The 24,206-nt window shown below is 37.8% G+C and overlaps 1 protein-coding gene across 4 annotated transcripts in view; it reads left to right on the top strand.

Moving 5' to 3' along the window:
• Window positions 1–4,589: 4,589 nt before the first annotated feature.
• The window catches only part of SFXN1 (sideroflexin 1), a 36,885-nt gene continuing 17,268 nt past the window's right edge, over window positions 4,590–24,206 (top strand). Inside the window, exons 1-5 of one of the 4 annotated variants that reach the window (XM_027841877.1) lie at window positions 4,590–4,679; window positions 19,272–19,346; window positions 20,113–20,280; window positions 21,018–21,188; window positions 22,140–22,238. In XM_027841877.1, the coding sequence (XP_027697678.1) occupies window positions 20,117–20,280; window positions 21,018–21,188; window positions 22,140–22,238 (434 nt within the window). In that variant the 5' untranslated portion in view covers window positions 4,590–4,679; window positions 19,272–19,346; window positions 20,113–20,116. Of the gene's footprint in view, window positions 4,680–11,889; window positions 11,913–19,271; window positions 19,347–20,112; window positions 20,281–21,017; window positions 21,189–22,139; window positions 22,239–24,206 lie in introns of those variants that run through there. The other 3 variants (XM_027841878.1, XM_027841879.1, XM_027841880.1) reach the window with 3 other exon arrangements.

Here is a 24,206-nt window from a genome sequence, read left to right as displayed (position 1 = left end):
TACGTATCTCCCTAAGTTATGATTAATGAAAATTTCATTATTTAAGGTAAAAATTCCTGGGGTTTTAATTTATTTGGGGTTTTGATTGCAGGAATAGTTGTCTGAATTGTCACAAAGCAAATAATAGAAAATGGCATGTGTGGCAGTCTGAGGACTGCTAAGGTGGATGTCTGTGCCTGGGAAAGGTTATAGAGATGATCTAGGATACAGACTAGGTAGGATCCACTTGATTTTATTTCCTCATTGTATTATTTCCTTTCTGGAAAAGGAAAATTCACACTTGGTTAATCCTGAGCCTTGCCTTTAACACTCTGGAACTACATGATTGACTGTCAGATACTACTCCTGCCTGGAATCAAACAGGGCTAAGGGTTTTTTCCCCTTGTTATATGATAACTATGTCCCTCTTTTTTCCTTTTATAGTAAATTGTGATAATTGAGAAATTTTTCAAAATCAGGTTTCAAATGAATGTTCCTCATCAGCCTTCAAGGGTCGTTCAGACCTTGATGGTAAAAAGGAGGGAATGCAAAGTGAATTATGATTTTTATGTTAATCAATATGATATATGTAATGAATATACTAATAATTTAATTTTCTCAAGAGCTGCCTCTCTGGCTCAGGAGTCAGAGCTCACAATGCATCTTGAAATGACCAATCAGCCTTTAACAGTACTCTCATTATTGTGCATGTATTCGTTCAGTGAAGTGAATCAAAGGTTGTAAAACCTGTACCTGTCACAGAACTCTGGTTCTGTGCCTTAGGGGAGGTGGCCATGATCCCCAAAGACACGACTACAGAATTGTTGTACTGTGGGATTTGTGGGTTTGTCATGAGAAACCACTCGGATCCTGGGAAATGATAGCTTGTAATCCACCTTCCCCCTTGTGATTTAAGTATATAACCTGTGCTTTTACTTTAGTTTAGAAAGCATTCCTCACTCTGAAATTGATTAATTAAACTACAACTTGATTACTGGCACTCCTGTCTCTAGGTACTGGAAGGCCTGGAGACTGACTCAATAAAAATCCTATTACTGTAATATAGATGAAGAATCAGAAAATGAAACTTAGGAATAGTTGGACAGATAGGAGGTGAAACAAGTTTATAAAGTACTTTCCTTCAAACAACCTAGTAAAATAGGTAATATTACCACTGTTTTATGCATGAGGAAGCAGTTCAAAGTACCAAGATGACTTGTACACATTTTCATAGCTACAAATTGCATAGCCAGCATAGACCTGACTCCAAGACCAGTGCCCTTTCTGCTACCCTATACTAGCAAAGAGTTACAGACCCCTTTATTATATCTTTATCGCTGTCTTCCTGTGTATAAAGTCAGAGTGGAGTCATGCTCAAGAGCTGGGATGGAAAAGACATCAGATCTGCAGATCTGCTACTGAAAGCTTTGGTGGTAGTTACCTATATGACAAGTATCTCTAATTCAGGAGTTCTTAAGCTGGTGATTTTTTTAAAAATTTTGATAACTGTATTTCAATATAATTGATTTCCTTTATAACCATATGTATCTTATCTTATGCTTTTAAAAGCTTTATTCTGAGAATGGGTCCATAGGCTTGACCACATTGCCAAGTAGGTCCATGACACAAACAAAAAAGGTTAAGGACCCCTGTTCTAGTTAGTGTTTCAATTCCTGAAGCAGTAATTCACAGGATCATGAGATTTAGGGTTTTGAATGGACATTTGAGAATAACTGCCTCATTTTACAGATGAAAAAAAAAATGAGGTCCACAATGGTAAAGCAACTTGTCCAAGGTCAAATTCACGAGCTGTAGCATTGCCATGATTGGAGCCATTATGGCTTCCTTCGTATTCTTTTTATGCAACTAGGCAGCAATGAAAAGAGCACTGAATTTGGAGTCAGACGGGTTCAAATACCACCCCTGCTACTTGGTGTCTTTGTGACCTTGGGAAAGTCTTAATCTTGGAGATCTTAGGTTCCTCGTCTGTAAAATGAAAGAATTATATTAGATGATATTTAAGGCCTTGTTCAACTCTAATATCTCAGTGGCATCTCCCAGAAAGATTTTTATTCATTTGGAAAAGTATATTCAGGCCTCGAATGATGTTGTCTATTCTACTCCCAACTGTACTTTACTCTTTATAGTGGGGATTTTTTTTATTTTGTTCAGTTTATAGTGTGAAACAAAAAGTAGTTTTTTTTAAAATGCAAAAAGCTGGCTGGATTTAATTATGGCTCTGTTAAATTCAGGGTGGGAAACACTTTAACAGAGTCAACAAGATCTTATCTCAGATTAATGAATTTTTATTGTATTCAGAAATGTCCTTTCTTCTATTCCAACCCAAGCTTTAGATGTTTTTTTTTTATCAAAAACTATTTAAGTTCTGTGTTCAAACACAAGTACTTTGGCATATTTGTTAGAATGAGAGTAACTAGCACTTTGTGCTCTTGCTTGCCTGTTCCCATTACACAGAAATACAAAAAAAAAATCAGATATGATGTTTATAGAAACAATGACTGAAATTCCACAGAAAAAAACGACATTGGAAACTGTATTTCAAAAGGTATATTGTCTTCTTTCTTTGAAATTGCTAAAACAGCATAATGTTAACTTTAGAAAAGAAAGTCTTTCCTGCTTCCCTCTGCCTTATCTTTTCTTCTCTACTTGAAAAAAAATCACTTTATATATACTTTCGTTTCTCCTTTGTCAATTGGCCTTCCTCTTTCTTCCCATCCTAGCCTCCCTTTTACTTCTTTCTCTTCAGATTACACATTGTTGTCATGTCTAGTACAGTACCTGACACACCGTATGTAGACACTTAATAAATACTTGTTATATAGAACTGAACTACCCATTTGCAACTAAATAAAAGACTTTTGTCAAGTCACTTCCTAACGACAGTAAGATGACTAACTCTGACTTTTCCACACCCTTCTTCCCCTTTATCCAGTCTTTGAACCCCCCAGATTCTTTCTACTGTGTTTTATAGGTAAGGCCAATCCAATTAAAAAAAAAATATGTTAGACTTTTTTCAAATGTACTCCATTTTAACTATAGCCCTACCTAGTCACCCAAGGAACTAGATATGCATGACTCTGCTAGTTAAGGCAATATACAGTGATGCCTCAAACATCTATAGGTTTAAGGTTTACAAAAAGGCTTCCTCACAACTCTTGGAGTTTGGTAATGAAATATTATCATCCCTAGAGCTCTTAGTAGGGCAGAGTGATAGGGACTCTGATGCAGAGTAGAGATATGCCCAAATTCCCCAAAAATTATCCCTCGGTAGGAAAATAGGAGGTACAGTCGATTGAGTGCTGGGCCTGTGGTGAGGAAGACTCATCTTCCTGAGTTTAAATCTGACTTCAGACACTTATCAGCCATGTGAGTCCCTGAGCAAGTCACTTACCCCTGTTTGCCTCAGTTTCCTCATCTGCAAAATGAGTTGGAGAAGGAAATGGCAAACCACTGCAATATCTTTGCCAAGAAAACCCCAAATGTGGTTACGCAAAGAGTCAGGCACCTACAGGAAACGACTCAACAAAAGCAACAACAAAGGGAAATTGAAAGGCTAATGATGAGGCTTGTATGCCTTTAAGGAAGATATGAGTTGAATTTGGTGGTGGGGGAAAGGGTGGAGCTGTGAGTAGGGGAAGCTAATGGTGTCGAAAAGAGAAATATTCAACTGTCTAAAGAGATTTCTTGGACTTAAGCAGAAGCCATAATTCAGGCGACTGACTAGTCGAAAGGTGGGGAGAAAGACTTGACACTAACACAGATCTAGACCCAGGGAGATGCTCCTCCCTCCCACCCCACCCTCTCCATGGTTCTTTACAAGACCTAACAGTATGTCTCACGCCCTAGACAGCCAGCATCTGTGCTTCTAGGCAACCTCCTATTGGAAATGCACAGCCCACAATTAGCCTTGAGTGGGGGGGGGGTCACTTTTGGCTGGGGGGGGGGGAAGGGGGGGCGGGGGGGACCGGGGGTGCGCCGGGGGGGGGGGGGCGTGGCTTTTCTTCTCCGGTTAGTTTTGTATCCTCCCACCTCAAACTTTCCCTCAGAGATTGAACATAAGGTCAATTTTGCAGGAAACAGTAGGGCACTCTTTAGGGCTCCGGGACCTGTAGGGAATGTCTCAAATCAAGAAGTATTTATTAAGCCCCTACTATGAAGGCACTGTGATAAGAGATGGTTAGGCTGCCCTAAGAAGAGAGATGCTTTCCCAAGCCTAGGAGTTCTAGAGTGGATGATCTCAAAGGTCTCTCTCTTCCAGAGCTAAATCATCTACCATCCTCTTAAGTTACCATGAATACAACCACAAAATGAAGCGAGGATTCTAGTCCCCCTTATTGCACTCGTAGTAATGGAAGGAGGGCTGCATTTGAACTCAAGTTCTCTTGGGCTCAAATCCCAGTTCTATACTTAGCATCTACATGACCTTGGCCAAATTACTTAACCTTTTTGGCCCAAGGTTCCCTCCCACCGTAAAACGGGCGGGGCTGGACTGGACCTCTTTCTGCAGACTGGGGGTGGCTACACCGGGGCACGGGCGTGGGCTCGGGAGCTGGAGCGCGCAGGCGCGAGCGGGGGGGGGGGGGGGCGGGGCTGCGGGCGCGAGGCTGTGGGGCTGGCACGAGCTTCTCTTCCGGGAGCGGTGGAGGCGTTTGGAGGCTGCGGCCCCGCTGGAGCTAGCGGTGAGTACGCCCTGGGCCGGGGCGGGCAGAGCCAGGGAGAGCGGGCGGGCGGGAGGGAGGCTGCAGGGGCCTGGGCCATTCTGTGGCCAGCCAGAGGTCCGGGGGCTCGCCGCTTCACTAGCTGCCTTTGACAGAGCCCACCGTGGCCCCGGAGCTCGCGTGGGGCGGGAGGGGACAACTCCAGGCCGGAGCCCCTCCTCTGCCAGGATACCTGGGTCATCCACCTCCCCTTTCCGGCTCCGACACGTCCTCTGCTGGATTCTGGGGAGTCAGGGAACACCCGGACGAAGCCTGGCTCTAAATGGGCATCCAAGATGGCTGCCGCCCTGGGGTCCCCGCGAGGCGCCTGGAGGGGACCGCGCGAGGAGTTGCTAGGTGATGGACCCCGGGAGAAAGTCCCCTGGGATCCCGAGCTCCAGAGCTTGGAGATCAGTATGCCATAGCCCTTCAGTTTGCAGTCGAAACTGAGGTCTGAAGAAGCCAAGTGATTTCAATTCGACCAACATTTATCTAGCGTCCACTGTAAGACATGCAAAGGCAACTTTGCTAGGTCACCCTGTTATAAAGGGCAGAATTCGAGTTGGAACCCAAGTCTCACCTGTTCTTTTCCAGGCTGAGGTTCTAACACTTGAGGGAGGTGACCCAGTGTTGCTGAGTCCCCCTCGGAACCCAAATTTTCCAGTAAAGTGGGGGGTATTGTTGTTTGCACTGCTGATCTCGCAGGGTGCTTGTGGGAAAGTACTTTTTAAAGCCTTATTGTATTATATAAAAGTCAGCTGGTCTTTTATCTTGCTTAGAATTCGTTTAACAGAAATTTACGTACCGCCTGTTTTGTGCTTGGGGCAGAGTGTAAAGGGAGAATAAAAGAGACTTCTCTTTCACTAAACAGAAGTTCTTAATGGGGAATTTGTGTTTTAATATTTTGATAAGTGTATTTCAATATAATTGTTTTCCCTTGTAATCCTATGTATTTTATTTTATATATTTAAAAATATTATTCTAAGAAGGGAGACATTGCCAGAGGGGCCCATGAGATTAAAAAAAAAAAGAGGTGAAAAACCTGCCCTAAAGGAATTTAAGATTCAGAAATCTTGAAGTGTTAGAGCTGGAAGGCATAGCCACTTCATTTTACAAGAAAAAGTACCGCAGAGAAATTTGGTCAAAGTTACACAGAAAATTCATAGTAGAGCCTAGAGTAGAGACCGGGGTCTCCTTATAAAAGACTGAGAGCTCTTTCCATTGTATTTCCCTGCCCTTGCTAAGTATCTGGCTAGATGAACAGGAACAAAATATTTAATCTCTCTGTGACTCAGTTTCTCTAGCCATAAAATGAACACTGGAATATCTTATCTCCTGTTCCCCTTCTGGTTCTAACATTCTATAATTCAAGAGTTATATTGTGTGCTATGCTTGTGAGTCCTCCAGAAATTAAAAAAGAGTAATGTTCCCTGCACTGGTGTAGCTGGAGAAGGTCTTATAAAGACAATGTAGGTCAATAAAAGCATAGGAAGTTTTAGAACATCCTTTTTGTGTTACCCTTCATAGGGATAGCTGTGAAATGCAGGTGTTAAAATGTGTAAGCTGGGACCTCTTACTTTAATCCCTACAAAGAAATAGATGATTTCTATGGTCCGTTTTAACCCTAAAATCCTTTGATCCTAAGTTAGTCCTGTGGAAACTATAGAGACTGGATAAGATTGTTTCTGAAAGGCCAAGAACTAATTAGTTTTTGGAAGAATTCACTTAACCACCTACTGTAAAGTCTGGTGTCTTAGGTTATGAGATAGTATCTCTGTTCTTGTGGTCAGTCCTCAATAAATATTGACCTAATTTCGAATAAGATCCAATTCATCCCTGGATTTTAAAGTAGCAGTAAACAGTAATCACTTAATCACTTTTCCTTTTTTAATGGAGAAGTTTTACTGACCATCTAGATTATTAATCCATGAGTTGGGATTTGTTAAATGTGCACCTCTTATAGAGTAAGGGGCAAATGAGTTGTTTTCAAGTCCTTTCCAGCTCTACCTTTTATAGTTTTTCAGTAGAACTACTATTAAATAGCTATAGTAGTCAATATTAGTATTGGTGTGACAGTAACAATATATTGCAGAAATATTGAAACAAAAGTAACTACAAAACTGATACTATAGAACCATAAAATGCCCTTTGTGACTTGGCACAAAGTAACAGAATGCATAGGTATGCTGTCTACATACATTGAGTTTAAATGTTACAAATCCCTTTTCTCTAAAGATATTATGGTACAATATGTTGAAATGAGTTGATGTTTCCTTCCATGGTATTTTGCTCCTTTTTATTGTGGTTTTAGTTAATCCCACAAACATTTATTAAATTCCTGGTATGTGTGAGTCCTGATGCTAGACCCTTTATAATCCAAAGGAAGATAGATGTAAGACCGTCCCAGCTTTCAGAGAGCTCAAAATCTCATAGACATATGTGAAAGACATATATACAAATAAGTATGCTATGAGTGAAAATAAGGAAAAAGCAGAGGAAAGATCCACGCAAACATTTAGGAGAGATTTGAAGGGGGTGAGAACATTCCTCTGGAGAAGGGAGAGAGTGACAAAAGTCTTTGTGGAAAAAGAAAGGTGAGGGAGTTTATCAAAAGGATGTTCCAGGCTTAGGAGACAGCATGAGCAAAGGATGAAGTCTTGTGAAGAGGAGACAGAATAGCAGAATTTGTCAGGTATTTAGAGTACTGAGTAGAATGCTTCAGAGGGGCAATGTGGGATAGTGGATAGACAGGTGCCTAGAGTCAGGAACTGGGTTCAAATGCTCCCTTTTTACATATTGGTTATGCAGTTCTGGTCAAGTTACTTCACATTGTGGTGCCACAGACTACTATAAAACTACAGAATGTTGAGCACCTGCTGATCTTAGGAAGAGTTTTTTTTTTTTTTTTTCCTCCCCACACCAATGAGATAAGGGGTCTGGACCCTTCATCCTTCTCCCCAGATGCTGAATGTAATATCCTTGTGAGCAAGGACTTCACTTGGTATTATTTTTATTCTTTTTTTGTTTGTTTGTTTTTCTTTTTTGCTTTTTTTGGTGAGGCAATCGGGGTTAAGTGACTTGCACAGGGTCACACAGCTAGTAAGTGTCAAGTGTCTGAGACTGGATTTGAACTCAGGTCCTCCTGATTCCAAGGCCAGAAACACTGTGCCACCTAACTGCCCCTATTATTTTTATTCTTAGTGCTTAGCATATAGTAGGCATTAGAGTTTACAGTAAGATAAAGCTAGATGATTATTTTGTTGGTAGTACAAAGGACAAAATTGGGAGGAATATCACTTGTAAGACCAGTAACTACTATAGTCTAGAAGACTAGAGGACTTGAATGTGGATGTACATAGGATCATAGATTTAAAGGTCAAGCCCAACCCTCTTGTTTTATAGATGAGAAAGTTGAGGCCCAGAGAGATTATCACCCTATGTGACACAGTAAGTGAAGAAGCCAATATTTGAACCTAGTTCCTCTGACTCTGAAGTCCAACTCAATTTCCCCTGTACCTTGGTTTCAGTGAGATTGGGGAGGACGAGAATAACATGAAAGATTGAGGAGCCTATCTTATCAAATGACTGGAAGGGTGAGGGGTGTGTCAAAAATGATTCTTCTGACTCTCCTTTTATTGTCTTCACTCAGCATGCTCTTCTCTGGGCTTTCTTCACCCAGATATAACATCTAATCCAGATAGTGATATCAGTCATCTAGAAGTCTCCAGATCATTCTTCCTTTCTCAAGGAATTCAGTACTTGGCTTATGGTCCTGTCCTTTTGGGCAGGAATTCAAACATACGTGTCGGTGTTCTCTCAAACCCCAGTTCCTCAAATTATTCAGCTTCCATCACCTTTTTCTCGTCTCCTCTTTAGAGATGGTTATACACATGATCTTGCCATCACCTCCTAAGTGTTCCATTTTCTTTTATTTTCTTTTTAACATTCTTTTCTTTTTAAATTTTGAGTTTGAGATTTTCTCCCTCCCTCTCACTCATCCACCACCTACTGAGAAGGCAAGTAATATGATAACAATTGTATACAACTGAAATCATGCAAAACATTTTCATATTAGTCATATTATAAAAAAGGGCAAAATAAAAAAAGCAAGAAAAGTATACTTCATTGGGCATTCAGAGTTTGTAAGTTCTCTCTCTGGAGGTGGATAGCATTTTTTCATCATGAGTCATTTGGAACTCTCTTGGATCACTGTATTGATCACAGTTGATCATCATTACAACATTGCTATTACTGTGCACAATGATCTCCTGGTTCTACTCACTTCACTTCAGTTCATATAGGTCTTGACATTTTTTTCCCCTGAAACCATCCCCCTTATCAGTTCTTATAGCTCAATAATACTCCATCACAATTATATGCCATAGCTCGTTCAGCCATTCCCCAATTGATGAGCATTCCCTTAATTTCTAATTCTTTGCCACTAAAAAAAAAAGAGCTGCTATAAATATTTTTACACATATAGGTACTTTTCCTTTTTCTTTTATCTCATTGGGGTACAGACCTAGTAGCAGGATTGCTGGATCAAAGGGTATGCACATACCCTGTGGGTATAGTTCCAGATCGTTCTCCAGAAGGGTTAGACCAGTTCACTATTCTACCACCAATTCATTAATGTACCAATTTTCCGTCATACCCTCCAGCATTTGACATTTTTGATAGGTATGAGGTGATATCTCAGAGTTATTTTAATTTGCCTTTCTTTAATCAATAGTGATCTAGAGCATTTTTTTTCAAAGGATTAGATAGCTTTGCTTTCTTCTGAAAACTGACTTTATATCCTTTGGCCATTTATCATTTGGGGGATGCTTTTATTTTTTTATAGATTTGACTCAGTTTCCTATATATTTGAGAAATGAGGCCTTTGTCAGAGAAATTTGCTGTAGAATTTTTTGATACTATTTTGTTTTCTATTAGCAAAATGCAGTTTTTGTTGTTGTTTGCTTTATTTGCTTTTTGTTTTGTTTTTCATGGAAATGGAACACTGGGAGCCAAGATGGTGAAGTAAAGGCTGGGACCCAGCTCAATTCTACCAAAATTCCCCTCCAAAAAAACTTTAAAATAATGCCTCGAGTCAAATTTTGAAGGCAGTGGAGCTAACAAAAGGTCAGAGGGAGACATTTTTGCAGTTTAAGATAATTTAGGAGGTCCAGAAGAAAGGTCTATAACACTGGGTTTTCATGGCACTGCTCTCTCATGGTTTTTCTATCAGATTGGTCTCCTTTGCTGGGTCATCATCCCCAGTAAGTCCTCTAACTGTGGGTATACACAGGACTCTTATGCTGAACCTCCTTATATTCTCCAAACATTCTGTCTTGGGAATCTCATGCATTCACATGGGCTTACTTATCTGTGCTATTGATTACCAGACCTATGTATCCAACCCTAATCTCTTTCCTGAGTTTTAAATATGCATCACCAAATACTTAGGGGACATTTTGAAATGGAGTCTTGGGCATCTAAAATTCAACTCCAAAGTCCAAAACTCATTATATTCAATTTTTCCCTTAAACCTGCTGCTTTTTCAAATTTCTCTGTTTTTGTCAAGGTTAGGGCTACCATCCCTGCCATGATCCATGTTAAAACTGTACTGTCATTTTCAACTCACTTTTGATCAACTCGTATATCCACTAGTTTGCCAGATTTTGATAATTCCAACCTCTGCTTTTATCTTTGGATCCCCAACTCCATCCAGCGCACAGATGCTTAATAAATAATTGTTGATTGGTTCTTTTGACTCTGAAGTTTTGAGCCGGGGTGACTAGAAGAATGGCATCATAGAAATAGAAAGGTTAGGGATTAAAATGAGGGATTTAGTTCGAGACATAACATCTTTAAGGTGCTATCAGGACCTTAAAATCCTGGAGATAGTAGGCAATTAAAAATAAGGGACTGGAGTTCTAAAAAAAAGATTGGAAGTGGGTTTGAGAGCTAGCATTCTGTCTAGAACAAGTGGGGAACCTGCAGTCTTGAGGCCACATGTGGTCTTCTAGGTCCTTGAGTGTGGCTTTTCGACTGAGTCCAAGTTTTATAGAACAAATCCTTTTATTAAGGGGATTTGTTCTGTGAAGTTTGGATTCAGTCAAAAGGGCCACACTTGAGGACCTAGAGGGCCACATGTGGCCTTGAGGCTGTAGGTTCCCCACCCCTGGTCTAAAACCATTCTTTTAAGATGCAAAATGTATGCAGTTTTAATATGGAAAAGTTATAATTTGAGACCTCAGATAAAATGCATTTTACTCTTCAGTGGTTAGGTGCATAGCCCATTTAATTTTGTCACTAAAATGTATGCTTTTAACTCTGTGTGACTACAAAAAGCCCTTTTAGTTATCTTTTCTATTAATACACTCCATCTAACTAATTATGAATGTCTAATCATGAAAGGAATTACATGAAGTCTAGAATCTCAGAGCTGAAAGGGACTTAAGAGATCATTTAATCCAACTCCTTAATTTTTCAGAGGAGGAAGTTGGAGACCATGGAGGAAAAGCAAATTGCCCAAGATTACACAGCTTTTTAATGATGGATTGCATATGTTTATCTTAGTTATGGTAATAAAAATAAGTTTAAAGTCGAACAAGTATATGATTATGATGAGTCTGTAAGTTTAGAGAATGTTTTCCAAATTCTGATAAAGTTTACTGAAGTGGCATGGCATAGCAAATAAGGGACTGGTCTCAGAATCAGGAAGACCTGAGTTTAAGGGACTCTTCAATAAACGTATTGAAGGTCGTGTGACCCTGGATGAATCATTTAACTCCTCTAGGAAACTCTCTAACACTAAGTTGCAGAGAAAGTGCCACTCTGCTCAGGGAGAGGTAGTTCCTCCTGGGGAGCTCCCCATACTGATGAATGCATAGATCTAGTTGTTGTTTTTTATTTTAAGTTTAGTTTTTATTTAAAATATTTTTCTTACTACTTAACACAAAATGGAACATTTTACCAAGATACAATTTTTGGTGAAACTTTTAACAGAAAAATGTTCATTTTTGCCATAATTACATTGTCTTCATTGAGAAAACACCTTTCAGTTGGCTTTACTGAAGATTTGAAATGTCTCTTTACCTATTTCACAGAATCAAAGAATGTTAGAACTGGAATGGACCTTAAAGACCATCTGGTCCAACTCCCTCACTTTACAGATGAGGAAACTGAGACCCAGAGAGGTGAAGGGACTTGCTCAAGGTCACAGAGCTAGTAAGTGGCAGAATTCTAAGTCCAGTGTTCTTTCCACTATACCATACTTACTCTCCGTTATGCCATTCCTCTACTCTCCAAAGGCCCTAACAATAAAGACTGTGATACTCTTCCACGTGGGGCGCTTCAAAACAAGTTGATATCTTTACCTCTTTGGGTTCTATAAACTTAAATGGAAAGTCAACACAATTCAGTGAACCATTAAAACAGTGGGCAGAAACAGTACTAAGTTAAATATTTTCTTAGACTTTTCATACACAAGTCATTTTTGAAGGGTACTAAACATTAACCTGATTCACAACATCTTAAACTGGAAGATATCTTAGTACCTAGAATATAGAACATTTTAGATGTAAGGATCATAGAATGTAGAATGTTAGCTTTGGAAGAGACTTTAGAACATAGAATTTAAAAGCCTGAAGATACTTCAGAAGCAATCTAAATCTAGCCCCTTCATTCTATCGAAGAATTTTCCTCAGAGAGGGGAAAAGACTTTTTCAGGGTCAAATTCTAGTCTTTGACATTGTTAGGAATTGAAACTCAAGGTATTCTGACTAAATGCAAGGTTCTTTCCATCATGCCAGCTAAAGTTAGATTTGTAGCTTATGAAGGAATTACTCTCTTTCTTAGAGTTGGAATGTTTTTAAGACTGCAATAAAAATATTATAGTAAGTTAACATAGTCCTCAACGTTCATAAAATGGAAGGCATTTGTACTTCAGTCAATGAACAAGCATTTATTAATTGCCTAGTATATGCTAAGTACTATGTGAGATGCTAGGGATACAAAAACAAAAGGGAAACAAACAGTGTCTGTCCTCAGGGAGCCCCCATCCTCAGTAATGAAAACTTCTTGAATAAAGTTCAGGACCATCCACAACCACTCCTTAAAAGATACTATTAGTGTTGATCTTTTGTATATTAGCTTTTACTCATTTATAGCTTATACTTGGAGTTCTGCATTTTATATTCATTTGGGAGGGAAATCTTAAACCTCAGTAAAATAGAAAAAATCTGTGACCCTGACATACTCTCCTGTTTGTGAGGGAAGATTGTGTTGCCTGAATGGACACCGAATGGACCAGAGGTCATGCACGTGCTGTTGTGTTTGTTGCTAATGTTAGAGCTGGAAAGATATCTTAAAACATAGAATGTCAGTGCTGGAAGGGATCTTAGAAGCTATCTAGTACAAAAATTCTCTGTGTGCCGTATAGAGAGATGCTGCTGCTAACCCAGCATCGTTGGGACATGTTTGGTATCGGCAGTGGCAATTGATTTGCAGTGATTAAAATACAGTCACAATTCTTCTTGCTGTACCTACCTAACTTGAAAGGGTAGTTATATGGAAAGTATTTTGCAAAACTTTAAGCACTATATAAATATGAGCTGTTATTCTTCTTGTAAATATTAGCACATACCTGTAAGATAGCTAGTCGGTGTTGAGTAGAGAATAAAGCCATTGAACAAAACTAAGGAAATTAACATCATGACGTTGGCACCTGATAGATTTTGGTGGGGACATTATCTTATCCAGTCTTGTATCTCCCTCACACAAACTACAGTGATTTGCAAAGGATAAATTCACACAGAAGGAACTTTCTGTATAATAGTTGTTAAATCAATGAATGATTTTGAAGTGTTTTGCATAGGCGTGAATGAATGGAATGTTTTATTGTTTTAAAATCCTAATTTATACAAGGTTACACTAAATATAAAAATATCCCTCTGGTTAATCCATTTATTTCAAAAGATTTATTAAATAGAAATCTTAAATACCATATTTGAGTTGTAGATTTCAAATGAATGAGGTCTGATATAGCAAATTTTTTATCCATTGAAATAATAAGTATAAAGTTATGTTACAGAGGACTAGAATATCTTGCCAAAACTATTGAAATCAAATATCTGACACTAATAAAGTAAGACATAAGTTAATTATCTACCTCTTTAGTAGCATAAAAATATTTTCTTTGCCTTTTTAAGCAAAGTACTTACTTTGTATCAGTTTGTCCAGTGATGGTTCTATATTTGCCTTATGTGTAGGATATTTTCCCAACTAGAGATGAACCTGATAATTTAAATTTGTTGAGTTGCTCCCTTCATTTCCTACACCAATATCCTTGGCTAATTTTGGCTTGAAATATTTATCAAAATTTATTCACATTTTCATCTTTATTTGTTGTTTAGTGCTTTTTGTGGGGAATCTACATTAAAAATATTGCCTCTCCAAATTTTTGTGGCATTTATTTGAAAAAACCACTCAATGTGTAGCAAGTCTGCTAAGAGCTAACTTCCTCCCATTTGTGAATTGGAAATAATTGAAATTCTACTTGCAAGTTTTAGTTATTGAATGAGCGTATACAATCTGTAAGGTTCATCTTTTTTTTTTTTTTTTCCCAGAAAGGCTGTTTAAACACAGTATATGGTATTGGTCTCAGAGAAAGCTAACTTGACTTGTATTGCTTTTGTCTGTTATATTACTGCTAACTAGTATAAGTGAAAATGTGACCTGCTTGTAGTGACATTGTATCTGATTAAGTGTGTTGTTACTTTGTCGCAGTGACTCTCAACCAAATGTAGAGAGCCTGTAAAAATTATAGAGGGGGGAAAAATCAGCTCAGTTCTAGTGAACATTTATTGAGTGCTTTCGATGGACAGAGGACTGTTACAGATAGAGTAGAGTTGAGGGAAAGAAAATTTGTACGCATATTGGTGACTCTTCTCTTGAAAAAAATCTATAATTAAAACATGTGAGTCATAGTTAGTAATTAAGCTTTATCCTATTTGGAGTGATCTGGGTTTTGTAAGAATAGAATGTATACTTACACTAATTTTTTTCAGATTTAGAAAAAACATATTGTTAGTACAGTTTAAATTTTTTTCCTAAAATCTTAATAGTATTTAGAACATTTTAGTTAGAATTATATTCTTTTAGTATGATTCTCTAAAAAGCACATCTGTACATTCTTGAACTAAGACATGTTATAAAATTGTCTCTACTATACTTAATCGTCCTTCTTTCTAAAACCATAGAGGACCTCAGTTCTCATTTATCTAGTTTTGAGTTATCTAGGACCCTTGCTTCATGAAATTTCTATTTTCCAAACTTGGTCATTTTACTATTTAAATACCTTCATTAGATAATGTAGGGTTAGGGGGTGGGGTAGGGAGATAGGAGGTATAACTTATGAGAGTTTTGCTACTTATAAACAGTTTGGTTAATGCAATTGGTCAAGTTTGAAATTAATGGCTAGGATTATTTTAAAAATCTGTATACTGTATTTCGTTTATTTGTTCTCCCTTTCTTCGTGATCTTAGAGCAAAGAATTTCCTTTTATTTTGACTAATTCACATTCTTCTCTTGAAGTTAGAGCCCAGTTTTCCCCTCAAATTAAATATTCTCCTGGTAATAAAATTAAGTATGTAAGGAGAGCTTAACTTTTTCACTTAATTATGCATCTTAATTCACAGCAATAATACTATCCTTAACTTAGTACTAGTGAGACTTTAGGTACCAGAAGGAATAGTGTTTAGTGGGTTTGAAGAACACGGTTTGTAATAAATCCATTGGCTTTAGGCTGGACCTTGTCTTACTTTGCTTGATTCAGGGTTGGCAATGGAATTAGAGGGGACGATAACTTTAAAAATACTTGTACCTTGCAAAGTAAAAATAATGAATTGTTAAAAATAAATGCTTCCTGACTTCTCTTTGTAGTTCTAGTATGACATAGACCCTAACATATAGGAGCTGTTTAATTGTTGAATTAAGTCTTTTATAGTCCTGTGAAGAAAAGGTGATAGATATCTGAAGGTAGAGCATAATTTTAATATGAACCAAAGAAACTAAATCTAAGCATACCCTATATGTAAGAATTGTATTAATATCATTGATTCTATTTGGTATGATTTTCAAGACACATAGAAAATAGGGAACTCAGTGACAAGCTGTATATCTGTCATACGAGGACCAGTTTCTTTGAGTTCATCACCAGAAGGTTGGCCATCAGGTAATGATTTTTTTCAGCTAAGGCACCTAATCCAGTGTTATCTAAAGAAGTAGTCACTAAACTTTGAATGTTTCCCTATCAGTAAAATAATTTTTGAGCACTCATTCTTTAGTCTTCTTAAGACCCAGCTCTAACAGTAAAACTACTTTTCCTGTGCCCTTAGGCACTAGAGCTTCCCCCTAAATTGTCTTCTATCTGTTTTGTATATATTGTATATGTCTATATATGTATACATTGTCTAACAGTCAACTAGCATTTTTTAAGCGCCTATTATGTGGCATGCACTGTACTAAATGCTGGGTGTAAAGAGAAATGTAAAAAAAAAAAGTCACTGCTTTCAGAGAACTCACAGAGTTCTCACAGAGGAAGACAACATACAAACAAGTATGTTTCCAAGATATATACAGGGTAAGCTGGGGGTAATGTCAAAAGGAAGACACAGATTAAGTAGGAATGGCAAAAGTTTCTTGCAAAAGGAAGTTAGGGATCCTGAGAGTCAGAGATGAAGAGGAACAGTGTTCCAGACATTAGGGATAGTCAGTGTAAACACTCAGAATTAGGAGGTTTAGTTTTATGTGGGAGAAACAGTAAGGAGGCGAGCGTCATTGGATCATAGAATATTTTGAGCAGAGTAAAGTGTAAGAAGACTGGAAAGGAAAGAAGGGGCCAGATTATGAAGGGCTTTGAAAGCCACAAAGAGAATTTCATATTTGATCCTGGAGGTGATAGGGAGCTACTAAAGTTTACTGAAGGGAGTGGGGGCAGCTGCTGACAGTCAGACCTGTACTTCAAGGAGCTTAATTTGATTGGTGAGTGGAAAAAGGATGGATGAGTGAGGAGGGACTTGTGTCAGGGATATCAACCAATAGACTGTTTCAGTAGTCCAGGTGTAAGGTAATGAGGGCCACTGCACTAGGGTAATGGCAGTATCAGAGAAGAGAAGGGAGAGTATATAAGTGATGGTGATAAGGTAGATTTGATAGGGCTTGGCAACAGATTAAATATGGGGAGAGGAAGTGAGAAAGTGAGGAGTTAAGGATAGTACTTAGGATGGGAGCCTGGTGACTAGGAAAATGATATTGTCCCTTAGAGTAATAGGGAACTTAGGAAGAGAGGTGGGTTTGGAAGGGAAGATGATGAGTTCAGTTTTGAACATGTTGAACTGAAAATATGTATAGGACATTCAATTCAAGATGTCAAATAAGCAGTTGAAATTGGGAGGCTGCAGGTAAGGAAAGGTGAGGGTTGGATAGAGAGATTTCATAATCAAGATAGAGATGATATTTGAGTCCATAGGAAGTAAGATGATTATTGAAAGTAGTAGAAAAGAAGAGAGCCCAGGGCAGAGCCTTGAGCGACATCCATGATTAACAGTCATGACCTGGATGAAGATCCAGCAAAGGAGACAGAGAAGGAATGGTCAGACAGGTAGGAGGAGAATTGAGGGATGAAAAGATGAAAGGTCACAGTATGGATGAAGAATAGGGTTGAGATTGCAAGGTAGAGATAGAGGCAGAGGTGGGACAACAACAGTTTGTGATTAGTTAAAGAATTTTCAGAGATCTTGAACATGGAAGTGGGATACTTATGGGTGATGGCAACATCAATGGCAAAATGATATTCAGGATCATGGATATGACTATGTGTATCTTAGGTTTGGTTGGGGAGTAGGTCTTTGGAAATGAGTAAGTTAAGGAACTGAGAGGTTATGATAGTTGAAACAGTACCACCTCCTTTCTTTTCCTCCCCCCCCATACACACACACACACACACACACATAGATGCATGTATACACACAAACATACATACATAAGTGTGTGTGTGTTGAAGTCCTCTAGTAGGAGGGCAGGATGTGGGGAGGAGACAGACTGAGCCAAGCACTGAACTCTTTGAGGAAAGAATAAGAGTGCCCTGGAGATAAAAGCTACCAGAACTTTGATTGGGTGGTAGATATGGACTGAATGAACCTCAGAGGAGGAGAGTTTACCAAGTGATGGTGGGAGAAGGAGAGCATGGTAGTGGCTATAGGGACTAAGAAGTAGTAGAAATCTGCCACCTTGGCCAGTGAGTGAAAGTGCCATCAGTGCTAGGAAGGGTGGCCAGGGAAGCAGGTCTTGGTGAATATAAGATGATGGAAGAAATGAGAAGGAAAAAGGTTTAAGGTGAAAGCAAGTTTGTTACCTATGAAGCAGACATTCTAAAGAACATGTTGGAAGAGGTGGGTAGCTTTAGAGTGGGACATTGTTGGAGGAAATGAAGGGGGTTGGGAATAAGGGATCCGTCCATAGGAGTCTGTTAATCATTGAAGTATGAATTCAAGTAGGTTATCATCCTTAGGACTTTAAGTTAGTTAAAGTTTAAGGGCTTGAGTTAGAAATGTATATCTATAAGATGGAAAGGGTGGGTGGTGCAGGTGGGAGTACTGAGGAGTGCAGTGGAATGGCTGGTGCAGAATGGCTATGGCCTATGAAAGAAAGGTCAGATTTACCATATATTTGCCAGCTGTAAATAAATTGAGAAGTGCCTAAATAGTGAAACATTTAAAGCTCAATTCTTTCAGTAGAAATTAAAGTTTTTGAAATGATAAGGGTAACTATACAGGCAAAGGAATTTTTCTTCCTCCTGTGTATATTCTTAGTACTACTACTGAAAAATGCTGGCAGTGTTCTTAATTGCCTCAGCTTTACAATCCCCACATGGAATATGACTGATAAGCACTGGCAGAGGTGAAGATATTAGTGTAGAACAGCTGCAGTTCAGCTACATAGGTCAAAAGACTTACACCTGCTTTGGGATTGCTGTAATTTTTCTACTTTCCCTGCTTGCTAATATTGCACTTGAGAAAACTGCTGGTTATTCCTCCTTCTGGCCAGGCATAAGCACACTAGAATGATGCAGAACCTAATATTAAACCCAAATCTGTGAGTTTACATCGAAGAATGTAGTTAAATGGTTTGTCAATGGACAGTTTTCAGTTGGATTACCAGGTACCACTTAAAGCTCTTCTGCTTCCTGTTTTAGATTGTAAGCTCCTATGAGGCAGTAACTTTTGTTTTGTTTGTTGTAGAGAGCCCAGCATGGTGCATAGAATCATGAAAATACTAGAAGGATAAGTGATTTTGGAGGTCAAACATCAGTGACTTAGAAGAGACCTAAGGAGCTGCCTGAGCCCACATAGTGGTTAAGTGCTTGCAATGATTCCTGCCTGCAAGCATAATACTGTCTCCAGTATGCCATACTGTATGCATGCAGGACAATTATTTGTTGATGATTTATGACAGATTTGGAACAGATGTGTATATCTTTCGTTCTGAAGTATAACACTACTGTATCTTTTTTTTTCCTTGTAATAGAACGAGGGAAGACAAAGTAAAGTACTACAGTGTATTCAAAAATTTTGTGAATTCCTTGGCTTCATACTTTGGGCTGTAAGTCTTCAAGATCCTTTCTCTTTTTTATATTCTTCAGTATAGGAGTTTCCCTTTTTCCTTCTCTGTGTGTGTGTATGTGTGCGCGCGCGCATGCGTGTGTAATGCACTTGGCTTACCAAATCAAGGAACTCTTATGGCCTATCTTACCAACACCCTTATAGATTGTGAGCATATTTGGGTCAAATTGATGATCTGTGTCCTAATCACGGCAAGCTTAATCTTAATTTGTAGATTATTGGAGAAATCATATATAAACTTGTATAAAATTATCTAATAATACTAAGCTAGCAAACATTTTTTTGATTAAAATATAATGCAGTGCTAATTTGACATTGTGTTTTGTAATTTTAATAATTTATGACTACTATTCTTAAAAATTATTTTCAGCTGCTTAAAGCTCTGTTCTTTCTGATATAATAGATAATTCATGCCTTTTTACTTCAAGGTTTACATGATTATATCTGCATTTCTAAACAAGAAAGATGAAAATACTACACTACTATAAATAGAAATGTTTATGGGTTGGAAGGTGGTTTGGAGAACTTCTTAGAAACAATTGAATTTCATAGACATCTAAGCTCCTATTTAAGATTTTGACTGTTTGACCTTCTGTACATCTTTAGGTGGAACATTAGTAAATTTTACTATCTAGCTATAATGATTTTCATAACTAGCAAGGGTACATAACCTTGAATTTATCTACTGTCTTTTTAAGTTTAGAAACAATGTTAATACTGAAATGACCTCTTTTAATTTCACATAGAACGATGTCAGCTGAATTACCACTAAATATTAATATCAAGGAACCACGATGGGATCAAAGCACTTTTATTGGAAGAGCTAGTCATTTTTTTACTGTAACTGACCCACGAAATATTTTGTTAACTAATGAACAACTAGAAAATGCAAGACAAATTGTTCATGATTACAGGTAACATTTATAGCTTTAATGTTTTCTGACTTGGTCACATTTATGTAAAAAAAGTTATAGTTAAATCTTATCTCAAGAAGTCATCTGTTTTTGCCATCCATATCTATTGGGTTTCATGTTAATCATCTCAGAGTCTTATTCAGCCACTCTCTTTAAACATTTGATAAATGTTGTCTGATGAAAGACATACCTGGGATGGGAGTTGGGGCAGGAAGAGTCATCCTTGACCTCAAGGAGCTTGTCATCTTTAAGGGGTAAGACACCTATGCAAGTAATTAGTATTAATTTATAAAAGCATATGAGAAGCCACATAAAAAGCCATCATAAAAATTATTATACCCTATATACCAACATGAATTGCAGAGAATAGTTACAAAACTTCTACAAATATATTTTTTTAAGATCCTTTAAATCAAATCAACATAAATTTTGGTACTCAGGGATTTTATTGCAAATGTGGAAATAGATATAGATGGCAAAAATTATATTGGAAAATATACTTTAAGAAAAAGGAATGATAGCACAAAGTCTTATAGACTACATAGAAATCTAATGCCAATGTATCATGTGTGCTTTTTTAGAGAAAAAAACAAAACTGGAAAGCACTGGATGTGATGATTGCCAAATCATATCACAAAATGTAATTACTAGTAACTAATTAAGTTAATAACATGTTCTTGATGTGGTGTTTTTTTTTTGTTTTTTTGTTTTTTGTTTTTTTTTGCAATTTGTTTTAGAAAAGGAATTATACCACCTGGGCTTACAGAAAATGAATTATGGAGAGCAAAGTATGTTTATGATTCAGCTTTTCATCCTGACACTGGTGAAAAGATGATTTTGATAGGAAGAATGTCAGCTCAGGTTCCCATGAACATGACAATCACAGGCTGTATGATGACTTTTTATAGGTAAGTTATAGAACACCCAGTCATTCAAGTAAGTTTGATACAAACCATATTGATAAAATATAATTGAAACTGAAGTATTGCTTTTTTAATGTGTATTTAGTGTTCCTTTTTGTATTACTGCTGCACTAGAAGAATCCTTTTTTCTACTGAATCTCATTTAATGAAGAGGGATAGAATTTTGTCTAATCCTATTTATAAAGGAAAGGTTGGAGGGGAAGAAAAAGAAAAGTCTACCAGAAAATCATCATTTTCACAATTTTTTTCCCATTTATAGGCCTGTACTTATATAAAGGCAAAATAAGCTTGTAAGATTTCTTTGGCTTTCTGGGTTTACAAGTGGATCAATAAAACTCTGAAATTCTAAAAATATGAATTTTATTAGCTTAAAGCATTGATTCCTTAATCAAATGTGAATACCCCTAGAGGAGTAACACTTTTATATCTTAGTGTGAATAATTTTGCTAGGCCCTTAACTAAGATCTGGTTTTGATTGGAAAGAAAATAACCTAAATGAGCATTGGAGGCTTGAGGAGACAAAGGAACACAGAAGGGAGAACCAAAATATCCAAAGATATTTATAATTGTGCTTCTGGCCAGTACTAATTTATAAGTCTGCAATTAGTATTTATATCACATTTTATTTATTTACTTATTTAATTTTTTTTTTGGTAAGGCAATTGGGGTTAAGTGACTTGCCCAAGGTCACACAGCTAGTAGGTGTCAAGTGTTTGGTCTAAGGCCGGATTTGAACTCAAGTCCTCCTGACTTCAGGGCCAGTGCTCTATCCGCTGCGCCACCTAGCTGCCCCAACATCACCTTTTTAGTGTGCTGTTTTTTTCAAGGTTCTTGGTTCCTTAGCTTTTTCTTTTTCTTTTTTTTTGGTAAGAAGTATTGTATTTTTTACACTCTTTTTCTCTTTCACTTCCCTTCCCTCCTTCCTCATACCCTCAGAACTACCCCTGCGGTGCTTTTCTGGCAGTGGATTAACCAGTCCTTCAATGCTGTTGTGAATTATACAAATAGGAGTGGTGATGCCCCTATCTCAGTTAGGTAAGACTATGTAATCTATTGTAATAAATATTAGTTTTTAAGTTGCTACCTAAAAATTACCTAATTTGTGTATCAGTTTACTGTGTGAGTTATTTTAAAAGAACTCTTTTACATTGTTAGATTTTTCAGAATATCTTTCTAGCATAATATTAAATAAAAGGTATCTACAGAACTAAATTCCCATTCTATGTCAAAATAGTTTGTTAACATGCCTTCATAGATTCGTTGTTGTTATTCTGTCATTTCAGTTGTATCCAACTCTTCATGACCCCATTTGAGGTTTTCTTGGCAAAGATACTAGAGTGGTTTGCCATTTCCTTCTCCAGTTCATTTTATAGATGAGGAAAGTGACAGTCAAATTCAGCTTCCTGAAGTACAGGTCTGACTGTCAGCTGCTGCCCCCACTCCCTTCAGTAAACTTCAGTAGCTCTCTATCACCTCCAGGATCAAATATAAAATTCTCTCTGTGGCTTTCAAAGCCCTTCATAATTTGGCCCCTTCTCTTCTTACACTTTACTCTGCTCTAAATATTCTACCCTCTGTCTTGCTCTTTTTTTTTTTTTTTTTTTTTTTGGTGAGGCAATTGGGGTTAAGTGACTTGCCCAAGGTCACACAGCTAGTAAGTGTCAAGTATCTTGAGGTCAGATTTGAACTCAGGTCCTCCTGACTCCAAAGTCTGAGCTCTATCCACTGCACCACCTAGCTGCCCCAATCTTGCTCTTTCTTAATCTCAATCTTCCTCTACCCCTTCTCCTCTTTCTACTTCTTCCCCAATTCCCTTTCTCTTCTTTTTATATATTATATACATGCATATGTGTATGACTGTATGCATCAATGCATAGCTTAAAACTGCACTAAGACTTTTGGAATACCCTGCAAATATGTCTCCAGCCCTTCTCTACACAGAGCTTCACTACTTTATCACTAATTGCCTAATAGATATTTAAAACCAGAGATCCTGACGACATTTCACACTCAATATGTCCAATATAGAATTAATTATATTTCCCTTCAAACTCTCTAAATTTTCCCATTTCTTTTCAAGGTGCCATGATCTTTCTAGTCTCTTTGAATTATAAATCTCAGCATTTTCCTTCACTTCTTTCTTTCCCTCTCAAATATCAAATCAGATGCGAAATCTTGACATTCTCCCTCCACATCTCTTCTCCACTCATGAAGTTACTACCATAATTTAGCCCCTCACTACCTCTTGACCAGATTGTTAGAAATAACAATTTCCAGTTATTTTTTCAAGTTTTCAGGGGAAGTCTCAAATCATGCTCTACTCCAGTCCAGCTAATAAACTTCTGCCGAAGTAATTTTTCTTAAGTACATATGTGAACATGTAACTCCCCCACTCGATAAACTCCAGTGGGGTTCCTATTGATTCTAAGGTAAATTATAAACTCCTCTGTTAACTCTTTCTTTACAACCTGGCCCCTGCTTGTCTTTCTAGTCTTATTGTATATCACTCTCCCTCCTGTATTCCATGATTCCGCTGTCCCAGCTGTGTCTCCCTGTTCCTCATACATGACTAACCCGTCTGTATGCCATTATGCTTGGAAGTCACTCCCTCCTGTCCTCTGCCTCATGGAGTTCCTCTCCTCCTTTAAGATGGCAGCTTAAGCACCATCTGCTTCAGGAACGCTTTCCTGATTTTCCCCAACTGCTAGTGCTGCCCCTTCCAAACTACCTTGAATTTAATTACTTTTTCTTTAATATTATTTATTTACTCTGTAGTTTCTGTATATTTTTATGTATGTACTTATCTTCCCCCATTAGAACATAAAGTCCTTGCCCTAAGGATTGTTTCAATCTTTGCCCTTGTATCCCCAGTGCCTGGCATATAGAAGGCACTTAATAAATTTTGTTTGATTGATATTTGAGAAGGATATAGCGTGATGAGAGAGTTCTGTGTTATTGACTTGGATTCTGTTTATTCTTTTTGTCCATAATTGTTGGCTAAAG

The sequence above is a fragment of the Vombatus ursinus genome, unplaced genomic scaffold (genome assembly GCF_900497805.2).
Source record: "Vombatus ursinus unplaced genomic scaffold, bare-nosed wombat genome assembly UNPS02014863.1, whole genome shotgun sequence".
Classification (NCBI taxonomy): domain Eukaryota; kingdom Metazoa; phylum Chordata; class Mammalia; order Diprotodontia; family Vombatidae; genus Vombatus; species Vombatus ursinus.
Note: the sequence above shows the minus strand (reverse complement) of the source record. Positions and strands in the feature narration are given on the sequence as shown.